Consider the following 18,150-nt stretch of genomic DNA (forward strand, 5'->3'; position numbering starts at 1 on the left):
GTTTTATTCATGTCATGTGTTTGTGTGCTTGTGTTTCTGATAATCCAATTGATAAGGGATTTCCCATCGAAATTGTTTTTCTGTTATTTAATTTTTTATTTGAGATTATGAAGACTGAATTGGTGAAAACATGTAACATTGATGTTTACTTCAATATACATACTAACACCTGACCATCTACATGCCCCTCGGTTCTTATACACCCCTGGTCTGTTGTTAAACTTTGACCTTCAGCGATATTGATGAAGTTAAACCCTGAGTGATTATCATCTAGGTTGAATAGAATTTATAAAGCGTCATTTTAGTTCTTTAAATCAAGTATATTGAAGAAAAATATTACTATTTGTAAAGGCTTAAATGCTCAGATTACAATTGTGTCATACGATATCATTTAAATGTAATTAGAGTATGAATGCGGAAGTTTGAAATAAAGAAACCTGTTTAAAAGTACATCAATGAAATGTAAGTGGGGGTAAACATTATATAAACAAGGAAGAATACTACGGTTGTTTTTTTATGCCCCACCTACGATAGTAGAGGGGCATTATGTTTTCTGGTCTGTGCGGCCGTTCGTCTGTCCGTCCGTCCTTCCGTCTGTCCCGCTTCAGGTTAAAGTTTTTGGTCAAGGTAGTTTTTGATGAAGTTGAAGTCCAATCGACTTCAAACTTGGTACACATGTTCCCTATGATATGATCTTTCTAATTTTAATGCCAAATTAGAGATATAACTCCAATTTCACGGTCCAATGAACATAGAAAATGACAGTGCGAGTGGGGCATTCGTGTACTGAGGACACATTCTTGTTATATGTCTTTTGATTGAGTTAAGCCAATAAGATTGATGTGTTATATTTTTTCTATAATGTCACGCTATTGTGTCAGACTAGGGCAAAGTTTAAATTACATGAAACATAAGTTTAATTCACATGACACATCATATTGGTTTTAGTGTTTCCCTTTGAACAGGTCTTTAGGTGTTGATGACACAATCATAGGACGTCATGTTTTATACAGATATCGTTTAAAATCAACTTCGTCAATCTTTGTGATTTTACTTTTTTTCTAAATCTCAGGTGTATATCTTTCTGTATAAGGAAACAAACGGTTTCGTGTAACTTTTTTTGATACCACGATACACACAATGTAATAAGATTTTAGTTTAAGTTTTAAGTATTTTTACGCTTTCAGAATAAAGTCCGAATTGTATTACAAACATATATATACCTTTGAAGTAAAATAATGATGATAACGATATTTGCACCCATTCCAATCCTTTCATTGTTAAATTGTCGAGGATTTCATGGGTAAAGATAAATCACGAAGACACATTTTCTACACTATATTATGCAGTCTCGGCAAAAAATAACTAACAACCTATGAAAAAAAAACAATAAACGAAACGTATGACACACATGAACCAATGAGCAAAGCCAAAAACGCGAACGAAAAACAAATACGTTCAAAACCCATCAACAAATGAAAACCACTGAATTACAGACTCCTGACTTGGAACAGGCACAGACATACAGAATGCGGCGGGGTTAAACATGTTAACGTCCCCTAACATGTGATAGTGGTGTAACAGTACACCATAAGAACGCATTATAAAAATCAGTTGAAAAAGTCTTACTCATCAGATTGATACAAAAAGAAATACATCTAACAAAATTACAGAGTGGCCGGGTACTTGTATATTCGAAACTACATAAAGGAAGTACTATATAAATGTACTCGCATTTACTGACACCTACTTCAACACCACTAACAACTAATAAATAAAAATTCTGCATCAGTTCTCATCCAATGAAGTTATCGTAAAGACGTCATAAACAGTCAGAACGAACATGACCGTGTCTAATACCAACATACGGGTATCGACAGATTGAAGTTACGTCTTTTTGTCTTTTTGTTTTATTCATGTCATGTGTTTGTGTGCTTGTGTTTCTGATAATCCAATTGATAAGGGATTTCCCATCGAAATTGTTTTTCTGTTATTTAATTTTTTATTTGAGATCATGAAGACTGAATTGGTGAAAACATGTAACATTGATGTTTACTTCAATATACATACTAACACCTGACCATCTACATGCCCCTCGGTTCTTATACACCCCTGGTCTGTTGTTAAACTTTGACCTTCAGCGATATTGATGAAGTTAAACCCTGAGTGATTATCATCTAGGTTGAATAGAATTTATAAAGCGTCATTTTCGTTCTTTAAATCAAGTATATTGAAGAAAAATATTACTATTTGTAAAGGCTTAAATGCTCAGATTACAATTGTGTCATACGATATCATTTAAATGTAATTAGAGTATGAATGCGGAAGTTTGAAATAAAGAAACCTGTTTAAAAGTACATCAATGAAATGTAAGTGGGGGTAAACATTATATAAACAAGGAAGAATACTACGGTTGTTTGTTTATGCCCCACCTACGATAGTAGAGGGGCATTATGTTTTCTGGTCTGTGCGGCCGTTCGTCTGTCCGTCCGTCCTTCCGTCTGTCCCGCTTCAGGTTAAAGTTTTTGGTCAAGGTAGTTTTTGATGAAGTTGAAGTCCAATCGACTTCAAACTTGGTACACATGTTCCCTATGATATGATCTTTCTAATTTTAATGCCAAATTAGAGATATAACTCCAATTTCACGGTCCAATGAACATAGAAAATGACAGTGCGAGTGGGGCATTCGTGTACTGAGGACACATTCTTGTTATATGTCTTTTGATTGAGTTAAGCCAATAAGATTGATGTGTTATATTTTTTCTATAATGTCACGCTATTGTGTCAGACTAGGGCAAAGTTTAAATTACATGAAACATAAGTTTAATTCACATGACACATCATATTGGTTTTAGTGTTTCCCTTTGAACAGGTCTTTAGGTGTTGATGACACAATCATAGGACGTCATGTTTTATACAGATATCGTTTAAAATCAACTTCGTCAATCTTTGTGATTTTACTTTTTTTCTAAATCTCAGGTGTATATCTTTCTGTATAAGGAAACAAACGGTTTCATGTAACTTTTTTTGATACCACGATACACACAATGTAATAAGATTTTAGTTTAAGTTTTAAGTATTTTTACGCTTTCAGAATAAAGTCCGAATTGTATTACAAACATATATATACCTTTGAAGTAAAATAATGATGATAACGATATTTGCACCCATTCCAATCCTTTCATTGTTAAATTGTCGAGGATTTCATGGGTAAAGATAAATCACGAGGACACATTTTCTACACTATATTATGCAGTCTCGGCAAAAAATAACTAACAACCTATGATCAAAAAACAATTAACGAAACGTATGACACACATGAACCAATGAGCAAAGCCAAAAACGCGAACGAAAAACAAATACGTTCAAAACCCATCAACAAATGAAAACCACTGAATTACAGACTCCTGACTTGGAACAGGCACAGACATACAAAATGCGGCGGGGTTAAACATGTTAACGTCCCCTAACATGTGATAGTGGTGTAACAGTACACCATTAGAACGCATTATAAAAATCAGTTAAAAAAGTCTTACTCATCAGATTGATACAAAAAGAAATACATCTAACAAAATTACAGAGTGGCCGGGTACTTGTATATTCGAAACTACACAAAGGAAGTACTATATAAATGTACTCGCATTTACTGACACCTAGTTCAACACCACTAACAACTAATAAATAAAAATCCTGCATCAGTTCTCATCCAATGAAGTTTTCGCAAAGACGTCATAAACAGTCAGAACGAACATGACCTTGTCTAATACCAACATACGGGTATCGACAGATTGAAGTTACATCTTTTTGTCTCTTTGTTTTATTCATGCCATGTGTTTGTGTGCTTGTGTTTCTGATAATCCAATTCATAAGGGATTTTCCATCGAAATTGTTTTTCTGTTATTTAATTTTTCATTTGAGATCATGAAGACTGAATTGGTGAAAACATGTAACATTGATGTTTACTTCAATATACATACTAACACCTGACCCTCTACATGCCCCTCGGCTCTTATACACCCCTGGTCTGTTAAACTTTGACCTTCAGCGATATTGATGAAGTTAAACCCTGAGTGATTATCATCTAGGTTGAATAGAATTTATAAAGCGTCATTTTCGTTCTTTAATTCAAGTATATTGAAGAAAAATATTACTATTTGTAAAGGCTTAAATGCTCAGATTACAATTGTGTCATACGATATCATTCAAATGTTATTAGAGTATGAATGCGGAAGTTTGAAATAGAGAAACCCGTTTAAAAGTACATCAATGAAATGTAAGTGGGTGTAAACATTATATACACAAGGAAGAATACAACGGTTGTTTTTTTATATGTCTTTTGATTGAGTTAAGCCACTAAGATTGATATGTTATATTTTTTTTTCTTATAATGTCACACTATTGCGTCAGGCTAGGGCAAAGTTTAAGTTACATGAAACATAAGTTTAATTCACATGACACATCATATTGGTTTTAGTGTTTCCCTTTGAACAGGTCTTTATGTGTTGATGACACAATCATAGGACGCCATGTTTTATACAGATATCGTTAAAAATCAACTTCGTCAATCTTTGTGATTTTACTTTTTTTCTAAATCTAAGGTGTATATCTTTCTGTATAAGGAAACAAACGGTTTCGTGTAACTTTTTTTGATACCACGATACACACAATGTAATAAGATTTTAGTTTAAGTTTTAAGTATTTTCACGCTTTCAGAATAAAGTCTGAATTGTATTACAAACATATATATACCTTTGAAGTAAAATAATGATGATAACGATATTTGCACCTATTCCAATCCTTTCATTGTTAAATTGTCGAGGATTTCATGGGTAAAGATAAATCACAGAGACACATTTTCTACACTATATTATGCAGTCTCGGCAAAAAATATTTTTGCCACGAAAGTCAATGATCCGACAATATATTATTAAGGTTAAACAATACATGTACCACTAATATCATCAGTTCAAACGAAGAAGATGTATGCAACTATAAATCTTTGACAGTTTGTTAACAACTTGTCGTTTGTCTTTTTGTTGAACGTCAGTGGTTCTGTTGTTTTGTTGTTTTCCTCTTTTAACTGATTTGTTTCCTTCGATGTCGGTGTGTTACCCGTACTTGTTTTCTCCCAATCGATTTATGATTTTATAAGGCGATGTACGACTGTTGCCTTTATTAGGGCATCGACAGACACACACATATTGTGTTCTGGTCAAACATGTTTCTTAGCGCTAACCTCCTCGCACCTTGGACAACAGAACATACTGCAAACATCAGTTGACAATGGCTTAAATCAATACATAAGTACAGAACACAAATAAACTGATACAAGACCAATCGACACAAAGCACCAAATATAGGAGAACTCGCAAGTACTGACAGCTAGATCAAAGATAATGACATTTTATATAAAAATCATATTTTCCAAATCGCCGGAATATTCTGATCACCTGGTCACCAAATATGTTACCAGTATCGACAGAAGGTCAAAAGGAATAAATTTGTTATGTATTAATTAATCTAAAACAGAATCTATATTAGTACAGTTGATACCTGTCATCACAATATATATAGTTTTTTTTTATGTCCTACGTAATAGCAGGAGCAATAGCAAAGAACCAATTTATCATAAAATGTCTGTGAGGACGTGAATTGTGCGTGTAATACTTATAATAACTAAAAGTCGAAGCGCTTATGGCTTAAAATTACTACACGCGTTCGAGCATTTAAAACAAGGGACTAAATAGAACAACAGAATAAAGATGAAGCGTAAAACATGAAAACCAATAGGGTAATGCGATTATCCAAAAGTGTACGCTTTAGATGAAAACCACCAAAGGGCATAACAGAACAGCGAACTTTGTTAAATGAACATAGAAATCAAATTGCCACAAACGACACAATGAACTATAACTTGTAGACGCGCTGAAGAGCAAAAACAAAATGAATATATAAATAAATGGAAGAGTTAGAATCATAACACTTAACAAAATAAAAACCACAGTACCGCTAAACGAGATTTGGATGCAAAATAGCATTTAAAGAGACGGCCTAAATAAATAAACTCATCATAGATATACACCCTTTAATGTAACTAGCTTTATAACATCAACACAGAATGACATAGGATAAGTCGAAAACTCCAATGACATAGTTAGAACACTCCAGTTCAAATGTCGACAACAGCTTAATTATAAAACAAAGTGTTTCAACGCTGAAAAAAAGCTATTGTCACACCGTTTAGAGTTGTTACAATAATATACTCGAATCGTGTTTTTCAGTAATTCAGCACTATTATCTGAATATACCTTCAAAGAAGAAATGTTATCATTTTTATTATTGACATGAAAACAACAGTTCTATCAAACTACATTCCTTGTAGATTCTTCGTTCTGTTGGAGAGAAATCTTCAGCTTTCTGTAAAAATGTTCTTCTGTATTGTATCGCAGATTATCATCATTTGGGCATTGGATACAAATAAAAAATCTGAATATTTGATTAATTGGATTTTTAGGCAAATCATCACCTAGCCATAATGTTATTGAATCTAATTTTGGAAAAAATTCAAAAAAATCCTCCGATATGAACGGTACCTTATGTAAGTGCAAAGACGTTATTGGCATCACGTTAATGTGAGGGAATTGCACTTTTGACGATCTACGGAAAATCATCAAACGACTCAACTTACTTAATGTAGACCATTGCCCTGGAAATTGGAAATTTGGATATATGTCGAACGAAAGAGTCCTAAGTGATAGGAGTGTTGATAATTCTTTTATTTTTTCAGTCTGGTAGTCTTTCAGTTTATTGTTATCTATTCCAAACAATTCATGTTGTCAAACACTCCACTGGGTAACATCGTCAATGAGTTTACGCCAAGATGTAGTTGGTGTAGACGATATAATCCATGAAAAGCCATTTTGTCGATTGATTGTATCAGATTATACTCTAAGTGAAGCTCTATAATGTTTTGAAAATCCTGAAAGTTAAAGGCTCTGACTACTGTTATCTTGTTTCTACTAAAATCCTGACTAGTCGCATGTGTTGGTAAGTGTCTCGGTATATTTGTTAAGGCTTAACGGCTATAATCAACAATAGTGTTGTGAACGTTGCATTTCCTCTCATCTATATAACCATCAACTAGAAGGAGGAAACATATTAATCTTAGTTTCATATGTTTATTGTTTATTTTTAAATACTAGTTATGCACAGAGTTTAATTCAAATCATAGTTCTACAATACATTGTAATGTAACAAAAAGATGACAGGGTATACTCTTTGGGAAAGGGTTAAGTCTATCATGTCGTTAATACAAATCAAAATAAAACATTAATGGATCCGTGAACGCAAGAAATTCTATACTTTATTCAATAAAATTGAGAATGGAAATGGGGAATGTGCCAAAGAGACAACAACCCGACCATAGAAAAAAACAACAGCAGAAGGTCACCAACAGGTCTTCAATGTAGCGAGAAATTCCCGCACCCGGAGGCGTCCTTCAACTGGCCCCTAAACAAATATATACTAGTTCAGTGATAATGAACGCCATACTAATTTCCAAATTGTACACAAGAAATTAAAATTAAAATAATACAAGACTAACAAAGCCCAGAGGCTCCTGACTAAGGACAGGCGCAAAAATGCGGGGAGGGGGGGGGGGGGGTTAAACATGTTTGTGAGATCTCAACCCTCCCCCTATACCTCTAGCCAATGTAGAAAAGTAAACGCATAACAATACGCACATTAAAATTCAGTTCAAGAGAAGTCAGAGTCTGATGTCAGAAGATGTAACCAAAAAAAATAAACAAAATGACAATAATACATAAATAACAACAGACTACTAGTAGTTAACTGACATGCCAGCATCAAACGAGTATATAATAACTATTATACTTGTATTCTTGACTTGTTACAGGCATTTAATTAAAAACAAAATGGTGCATTATACATGGTATTATAGCTAGCTAACCTCTCACTTGAATGTTTTCTCAGAAAGCCAACAAATATTTCAACGGAAATGTATTACTTACTGACGGTTCTTTTCTATGCAGCTTTCTAGGTTCAATACATTAAAATATATTCATATGTTTGTGGTGTTCGTGAGATGTGAATAATGTCAACGTAATATGAAAAAAGTTAATTGCTAGGTGTGTTAAACGATTCGTGAATCTTCTATTCTATTGGCTAGGGATGCAACATACATGACAAAGTATTTGTTAAACGACATACCCCTTGGAAATTATGAAACAGTGAGTATACCAACATGTTCCAAAGACCTGTTTAAGTAAATACAAACTGGGTCACTCCCCTCGTGAAAAAAAGTATACCACACAACTGACCTGTCTATCGTAAATTCAAGTAGTTCTTATTTTTAACTGAAAGACAAAGAGATATAGCACCAACTATTGTAAAAAAGATAAACAACTATTTTGTTATAGAAAGGGATAAATTATCTGTGTAGAAATATACTCTGGGCCAAACAAAGAGTTATCTGATATTTGTGAATGTCATATATAAATGTTGATATATGATGTTTTAACAGACAAAACCTTCTGTAGAAATTCACTATGCTTTTCGTCCAACCCGTTTGTTCCACTATTCACAAAATGCAGACTTTATAAATCAGCTTATACTGACGAAAAAAAGGTACTAGCATTGTCTACTTACTTCAATTTCCGCTATACATAATGTATTCTTTTTATAACAGAATGTTTATTCCCGAAAGTGAACATATTGATTTTTAATCGAACTTCAAATAAAAAAGGGACAAAAGATACCAGAGGGACTGTCAAACTCATAAATCGACAATGAACTGACAATATCAGAATTTAGTTGACCTTTTTGATAAAAGTGTAAAAATTCAAATGCTGTTTATAAATCTAAGTCATTTGGATATCTTGGATAGTTTTATAATTGCAATCGTCCCGCATACCCTGATTTGAGACATGTAAACAATACATAACTCATCGTAGATACCAGGATTGACATGTCATATCATATCTATAGAATTATTGTATTGAATATACTTCAATGTATATGAATTTATTTGAGAGGAGAACTATCCACTCATAGTGTTTGATGATTACATGAACATAAAAGTAAGTTAAAAAGTTAGACATGATAAAGTACAGACTTTAATAAAGTCGTTATGTCAATAAAACGAGAACTTATTGTTATTCAATTTTAGTTTATAACTTTGTATGAATAGAGGAACGACATTATCAGAAGATTTAATTAACAATTACGTTTAAATTTTGTTTGTATTGTTATGTTTAATGTTTAAGTCAAACTATAATTTCTATATAAAACAGACAAAAATAACCTTTTTGTAAGTCTATCAAGATCTAAATATAAATAACTGTTATTATGATGATGTGAATGGTATTTTTTATTGTGTGCTAGATGACTGCAATGAACAGATAATTATGTCAGTGTTTTGCTTGATATATAATACACATAATATAAATACCAACTTCCTGGTGTCTTATGTCTACCCAATGAAAAACTATGATCTAAGGCTTTACACCCTCAAACATTAAATGTTTATCAAAAAAGGAAACTATTAACTATAATTAATTTGAAAGCGTACCACAGATTAAAAAAAATATTGAAAGTTAAAAATCCCTCCGTTACACTAGTATTTTACTGCTAAATTTGATAAGATCATTCTCGTTTTAAATTTGTCAAAAGTCTGATCAAGATCCTGCGATTTGAGGCAAGGATCTGAAAATTAATTGTAAAAACATTTATTTTATATATATAACAGTTCTGATTAAGTCGTTTCTCTCCAAATTCGTCCCAATTGTCACATTCACAATCTTCCAGATTTCCCAAGATTTCTCCGGATCCTGTCAATTTCTCATGACGCCGTTAATGTAGCGTTTACTTTTCTGCATTGGCTGGAGGTATAGGGGGAGGGTTGAGATCTCACAAACATGTTTAACCCCGCCGCATTTTTGCGCCTGTCCCAAGTCAGGAGCCTCTGGTTTTGTTAGTCTTGAATTATTTTAACTTTAAGTTTCTTGTGTACAATTTGGAGTTTAGTATGGCGTTCATTATCACTGAACTATTATATATTTGTTTAGGGGCCAGCTGAAGGACGTCTCCGGGTGCGGGTATTTCTCGTTGCATTGAAGACCTGTTGGTGATATTCTGCTGTTGTCTTCTTTATGGTCGGGTTGTTGTCTCTTTGGCACATTCTCCATTTCCATTCTCAATTTTTATTCACAAATAAATGGACGAAAAATTCATTCTGCTAGCCTATGATTATGTCAACAAAAGGGCACTGCGATCCGGTAGAAATAGAAGATATATATAAGGGAGCAGGTCAGTATGACACATCGATGAGAGAGCTGAGAAAAGAATTCTCATAAGCTTTCATTAACTACAATTTGCTGCCCATATCACTGTACGATGAGTTCTGTCTCTATAGTCAAGCTCCGCATCACCAAATGAGAACTTGTTGGAGACCAGATCTTGATCCAGAACTGAAGTTTGTCTGAAACATGAGAGATCTGGCATTCGATTAATTTAAGTTGTAATAACGTATTTCCCAATCCACTATCAATAAATATGTTTACACTAACATTATTGACGTTGTCAAAGTACTAACCGTGCAAGAATGAAATATTATCTTAACTCTGCAGCTGGATCTGTACATGTACCTTGGTAGATAAGAATGATCAAACTTTGTCGTCCATATGTTAAAATCTCTCACATCTTATATAAAGTAAAACAAAATAAAAATACTTAACTCCGAGGAAAATTCAGAAATGAAAGTATAAATATGTGTTAGGTTTTGTGTACTTTATGGTCATTTCCCGTTTAATATTATAAGTATACAAGATTAAACTTATACTAGTAGTTGAAATAGGAAAACAAGTTAATTTGTTTTATACTAATGACACAAATTACCAATCAGAACAATCGGCTGTGCTTGACTGACCTCTACGGACAATTTCTGATGAATTTGTTGGTCACAAGTGTTAACAAGTGCATTTATATAATGATAATTAATTAAACCTTTGTCGTGACAATCTATTCATTAACCGTGGAATCTTTTTCTAGAAGCAATGTTTCCTAAATCCGCAGCTGTAATGGACTCACTAAATTATATTCAATTGTTTCCTTTGTGTGCCTAATTCCAATGTCGTGTGTACATGTATGTGTAGCAGAGGTTTAAAAAAAACAACAACCAAAATTCTTCAACAAAAACTTTATACTCATGGTATCATAAAACCGAACTTACTATACTTACTAGGATACTTTGTGTCGCCATAATAACTCTAGGTACATAATATATTAAAGTTGAACATCATTTAGGACCAAAATTTCCAAAAGCATTTATCATATTGCCTTTTTCTTTTTTTCAATGTAACGTTCCACATTAGACTTAACACTGGTAATGTTTAACCTATATGCGCAACACGAAGGGTGTTATATATGAAAAAGATCTGCTTCATTTTCCGGTTCACTTTAGACTTTCATAATTCTAGCGTTTATGCGCAAAAGTACACACATGATAACAATATATCTTGTCTAGAGTTTTAGTTAAACGATGTCAAAATTATTTAGGAAATGATTGATTCAAGTTATATGTATTGTAGTTTTAACATGGGTAGGCATTATATTCGTGATTCTTTCTTCCCGAGCGATAATGAAGGCTAAAATAGCACGAATATAATGCCTATCCATGTTAAAACTACAATAAAGTATTGCCTGCATCAATTATTTCGATTCTGATTCAGACAATTAAGGTAATAGCTATGTCCGATGGATATAAGTGTACAGCGTTTTTGTAAGCTCGTCCATAAACCTCCTTTTTTGTTTGTAAAAAAGCAAACGACTGGCAATGAGATTTTTCTGAGGGAGGAGTTTGAAAAGCAAGCATGAACGGCTGTCATATCGAGGTCAACAATGTCAATTTCCATTTGCAACACATTACAGTCCTAATAAATGAATTAGTAACAACATGAGCATCAGTTAAGAGATTGGAAGTGTTTTAAGTTAATGAAATATATTAAATGCATGCCAATTTGATAAAATGTATTATTCGGCAGTAGTCAATAAAAGCATGTGCAAACAAATTTTATTGGATTTAGAGCATGGGTTTATTCACAAAGCGAAAGAAGCACGTCGTAACATAATTTGAATTAAGGGATGTATATCCCTAATTCCTGGTACGGGGTTTGCGTAAGGTTTAGTTTGGTTTTATCAGTGTTTTATTGTTTGTATAGTAATTTGTATTTTCAATTATAAAACAAAACTCAAAATGGAACATTATTTGTCCACTTACGCATACAGTGCATTGAATTGGCATGGTCACTGTTAACGTTTTTCTTTTACTAATCAGCTGTATAAGATACTAATATGGAATCGATTGGGAAAGATGAATGTTTAAATTGGATTGTTATCTAGAATAGAATTCATTCTATATTACCTTTATCTATTTAACAACATAAACTGGTAACCAGTCATGAAAAGCTTGATCCTGTCTACTACACACTTTAACTGCCTTTTTAACAATGTATCATCGAGAAGAGAGATGGTAAAATCAAAACCTAATGCGTTGTTGGAGAGTATATTTCATCTTTGTTGAGGATGACAATTATAATGGGTTTCCTGCTCCTAGCGTGTGCATAACCTGAATGCTGCTGTTTGAATAGTACTTGCGCTTACATTAATCCACTTACGTGAATCAAACCATTTTTCAGTCCATAACAGAAAAGTTGTCCATGGTTTACTGATCTACAAGCATTATTAATATTTTCAATGCTTATTCGTGTCGGCTTTGGATTCTTATACGCATGATAAGTCATTTATATGTCGAACAGTGTATGCTATTTTTGTAGAACAGAGACGAACGATACAAGAAGAAAACAATTCAACTCATGGGTGAAAAATAGACAGCACCATATCAAAAACAAAGGCAACAAAACTGACAGTACACAAATGCATAATGTAGGAAATAGAAAATGGGCATTATTAATTTACGTTTTTTGATTGAGTTAAGCCTGCCAATTGATATTTTACCGTGTGTTTTTCTATGGTGTGATGTAATGCTATTGTATTAGAAAAAGGGAGAAGGTTTGGATCCATTAAAACGTTTAATCCCGCTGCAAATGTTTGGACCTGTCCTAAGTCACGAATCTGATGTACAGTAGTTGTCGTTTGTTTATGTTATTTATACGTGTTTCTCGTTTCTCGTTTTTTTATATATATTAGACCGTTGGTTTTCCCGTTTAAATGGTTTTAGACTAGTAATTTTGGGGCTCTTTATAGCTTGTTGTTCGGTGTGAGCCAAGGCTCTGTGTTGAAGGCCGTACATTGACCTATAATGGTTTACTTTTTTAAATTGTTATTTGGATGGAGAGTTGTCTCATTGGCACTCACACCACATCTTTCTATATCTATTGGATGGAGAGTTGTCTCATTGGCACTCACACCACATCTTCCTATATCTATTGGATGGAGAGTTGTCTCATTGGCACTCACACCACATCTTCCTATATCTAACCACGTACCCAGCAACAATAAAGTTATGATTGCAGATAACCTAAAGCACGCATCGATTGCATTGGTTTATCTTTCATATAGATATGATTTACTGACCCTGATAATTTAAATATTCTTGAAATTTTTGTATCGCCTGATACAATGTATCTAATGTTCAGCCTCTTCCAAAATATGGTGGTGCTTCGCTTCTATTCCATTGAAATCCACCTTTAAAACCTTTAATCGTTTACCTAACATTCCAATAAGTCATTAAATAACATGCATGTCGTCTAAGCGGTCTTTAGTCATAGTATGTTTTGGGGGTTTGAAATGTACAGATATGAAATCGCAACCACTTCCATTTTTTTTCAGGTTCCCGCATAATTTCCCGCAATTTATCATGATTTCGTTTGTTTGAGTTATGGAAGTCGTGAAATCCTTTATCATTCCACGTTGTATTTATTTTGGCAACATATACACTGTAATTGAAATCATAAGGATCAACATTTTGTCGTTGTGAAATATTTTTCGTGACTTAGTTCTGATTTCAAAGGCATTTCTAGAAATTTACAAACATCTATCGAATAGACTTGAGCCGATGTGAAAGAAATATTTACTTGTATCGCCTTAACGCAAAGCTGAGACATTTGATACTAAAGAACAAAATTACCTCAACCTACATTGTGGCTTTTGATCAAAGCATGCTCCATTCTAAAATAACTATTTGCTGATCTAGTGAAATTTTCTTATTTTCATTTCTTTCAACCTCTTGGTATTTAAAATTTTCTTGTTTTCAACTTTTAGATTATCTTGTATGATGTGTCAATGCTATTCTCGTCGTTTCTCCAATATGATTGTTCTGTAACGCTGACATCTTACATGTACTGAAAACAATTTACCTTAACGAATACAAAGTCAACGTTAAAGTCTTAAACTAAGCTTATACTCTTAAAGAACACAGACACCAATATAGATAAATATACAGAAAATGGCGAAATTGTTTGAATGGGTTGATAACGGTACCAACGATTCTGAACAAATACTAATACAGATATGAATCGCAAAACCTATTTTCGAAAAAAAGATATTTTTCAGTAAATCAATAGTTTTAAAATAAATTAATCAAAGATACTAGGCACAAAATGTCGAATTTAAGACGCCTGTTTCGTATTCATTTGAATCATAAACTACCATGCATGATCAGAATGTAAAGTCAAATATTAAGTTGAAGATTTTCAAAACCAAAAAATTCCAAAATATGCCAATGGTTTAGGCATTCTTTACTTTGGAGTACAAAGACTAACCCCGTGAACCCCTGGACCAAATTCAAATCAATTAAATTCAACCTCACATGGTAAGTGAAGTTGTTCAATCTTTAAAGTCATAAGAAACGAGTGACAGGTGAAAAATAATGTTCTTCCAATTCTTGAACCAATGCATACAGACATCATTAACTTCGTCTTCTGTGCACTAATCTATCTTTTTTTCGTGTAAATTTCGTATAATCGTCAAATTTTGTTTCAATCGGTCAGTGTTGTTGTGAAAATATGGCAGGTAATTAAAGTTCGTGTTTTGAAGCCGAAGTTTAACGATTGTCACCTGTTTGTCAATAATCGACAAAAAATCAACAAAAAAGCATGGAAATTGAGCACGTGTTTAACATGTAAATTCAGATATTAGTTTATTTTAAGGACATCCATGCGTATTGTGATCACCGGATTTTTACGAGATGGGTCACACTGAGGTCACTTTGCATACGGAAAATATATCGGGGCAATTAAAATAAACTAAATTTCCTCTAAATATGAATAAATTAAAGAATTTTCTTCAGAAAAAAGTATATGTACATAAGTTTTATAATGAAAACTATCCATTGAGTTATAAAAAAACATACGCATTATTTATTTATTTTTTCTTTTGAGGTTTCTTATGACTTTAAATACCATGAATGAACAGTGTCTCCGATAACTTAACATTTTAACTTTTAATATTATATTCATATGAATACAGGCAGAACGCAGTTACATTGAGTAACAGTAAGTTTTATAATGCACCAGGAAGTAGAGTCTCATATTACATGTTTTGAGGTGTATAACATATAAATGATTATATATCTAGTAGTTTTGACGAAAGCATTTTGAAGTGTTGACAGAAACACGAACATTATGAAATGTCTGATTCTTTATATATTGATGGCCGTACACGAGGGTAAGTCAGATTTCTTTTTTTATTTTAATTTGTGTATACAATGTATCGATTATTACGCGTTAATTTCGTCATCTCTACTTTATATAAAATACTTCATATATGGTATTTTGTGTTTGCTGCAGAACAGCAAATTGTTTTGTAACACTGAGCATGAATCAAGCTTGTTCAAAAGACAATTTTAAAAATTAGTCGTAAATGTACAACTAGTTAGTGTAGATCAAGCATAACAAAAACATGAACATCATATAAACTTATATAGAGGTATATACTTTGGCATATTTACATCCTTTCTAAAAGATTAGTTTCTGTTTGTTTTGAATATGATTTAACATAAAATTAAAACACTAGAAGACTTGTTCCTAGAAAATTTAAATGAGTGATAAATCAAAAACCTTAGCTTGATACAAAGCATGTTCTGTTTTCTGCTGCAAATGCATAAATTGTCAAGATATAAAACACTAATCGTGACTTGTCCACAGTTTAATTATAATGAAAGATACGTATCAAAATATACAAGTTTTATAGTGTGAAAATGCTCCAATGTACAGGTTATATTTGAGATATATAGACATTAAACGATTGAAAAAAAGCTAAGTTAATGTTATCAAAAGGTAAGTATATAATTGCGAAGTTCAAATCATGAATTAAGTCATAGGTTCCAGGGGTTACACTAATGACTGGACCGAATGACAGGACCGAATGACAGGACCAAATGAAAAATGCTGATAACTTTTTCATTTTTCAAAGGATTGATCTAAAATTTAAAATATAATTTGAAGAATTGATTTAAGAAAAAAAAAATAAAAAGGTTTTGTAAGAAACTTTAGAAAACGTGACATGACCAACTCTGATAATGACAGGACCAACATCGAGAATGACAGGACCAAATAAAAATGCTAATAACTTTTTTATTTTTCAAAGGAATTATTTCAGATTTGAAATATAAAAGGGTATTTCATATTTTGAAACCAAAATGTTATAAAATGTAGATTTATTTTCAAAAACTTTCGAAAACGTGACATGACCATCGCTGACTGACAGGACCAACCTTGACAATGACCGGGTCAGATGAAATTGCTAATTTCTCTTTTATTTCTCAAAATATTTTTTTGAAATTTGAAATAAAATAAGATTTCATCATTTGATAAATAGATTTAAGAAAAAAATAAAAAAAAATATGTAAGAAACTTAAGAAAACGTGACATGACCAACTCTGATAATGACAGGACCAACTTCGACAATAACAGGACCAAATAAAAATGCTAATAACTTTTTTTATTTTTCAAAAGAATTAATTCAGATTTGAAACATATAATGATATGTCACATTTTCAAACATTTATGTTATAAAAAATATAGATTTATTTTCAAAAACTTTCAAAAACGTGACATGACCATCGCTGACTGACATGACCAACCTCGACAATGATCGAAAAAATGAAATTGCTAATTGTTCTTTTATTTCGCAGAATATTTCTCTGAAATTTAAAATATGTGAAGATTATACCATTTTATACATAATTATGAGAAAAAGTTATAAAAAGCTTGCTGAAATGTGACCTAGTTAACATTGTCAATAACAGGACAATCCTCGACAATGAATGACAGGACCAAATAAAAATGCTAATTATGCATAACATTTGTCAGAATATTCCTCTCAAAGGAGTAGGTTCAGTAAGACCCCTTTTTGGCCCCAAAATATAACAGTTTTACAAAATTGTTAAAATGTAAACTTTTAGTTATTAAGAGCTTGTCTCACAGAAAACCATACAAAAGTGTCCAGGAGTGAATTTTTCAGAATCTCTTTTTAGTACACACAACACTTAGGCCATGCCAATATCACTTGCAAAATATTTTGCTTAAATTTTATCGGAAAGCCGAGTTTTGTAGCGCCATCTATTTTCACCCTTTTTTTACGGGAAAATTTCCAAATTCAAGGGTTTTTTATTGATTTAAATCCACCAAATAATTAGTTCTAGCCATGAAAAATATCTATTTCGTTCAATGCATATGATAAAGCATTATTGAGAAAATAAAAAAATGTGAGTAATAAATATTTATTGGATTTTTTATAGTAGGATCTCTATGTTTATTAAACAGGTGTTTGAGGAATTGGCTATTTTACCAAATTTAGGGCTTGAAGAAATGCTAAAATATAGAAAAGGTGAAGCTGTAATTAAAAGATGAATATATCAAAATGAACTACTATGATAGCTTAAAGAAATATAAAAAATCCACCTACGGCTAATATTTAGAAATATATTTTTTATATATCACTGTACGGCTACTTTTTAGAGTATTTTTATAAAAAAAATTATGTAACTAAATCTTTTTCTTAACACAAAACCACAAATTATAGTGCAATTCTTATCAAAATGAGTGATTTTATACTTCAGCTGCTGTTTCTTATTAATTCAAACCAAAATCATAGTGAAAACAATAATCAAAG

The 18,150-nt window shown here is 32.3% G+C and overlaps 1 protein-coding gene across 5 annotated transcripts in view; it reads left to right on the top strand.

Annotated features, from left to right (window-relative positions):
• Positions 1–15,496: 15,496 nt before the first annotated feature.
• Positions 15,497–18,150, top strand: part of LOC139493400 (toll-like receptor 4) — a 111,215-nt gene continuing 108,561 nt past the window's right edge. For 3 of the 5 annotated variants that reach the window (XR_011656994.1, XR_011656996.1, XR_011656995.1), the window contains exon 1: positions 15,503–15,702. Coding sequence is in view for 2 of the 5 variants with exons in the window: in XM_071281777.1 (XP_071137878.1) it covers positions 15,660–15,702 (43 nt within the window). In the remaining 3 variants the exon portion in view is untranslated. Of the gene's footprint in view, positions 15,703–18,150 lie in introns of all 5 variants that reach the window. The other 2 variants (XM_071281777.1, XM_071281776.1) reach the window with 2 other exon arrangements.

The sequence above is a fragment of the Mytilus edulis genome, chromosome 10, assembly GCF_963676685.1.
Source record: "Mytilus edulis chromosome 10, xbMytEdul2.2, whole genome shotgun sequence".
Classification (NCBI taxonomy): Eukaryota; Metazoa; Mollusca; class Bivalvia; order Mytilida; family Mytilidae; genus Mytilus; species Mytilus edulis.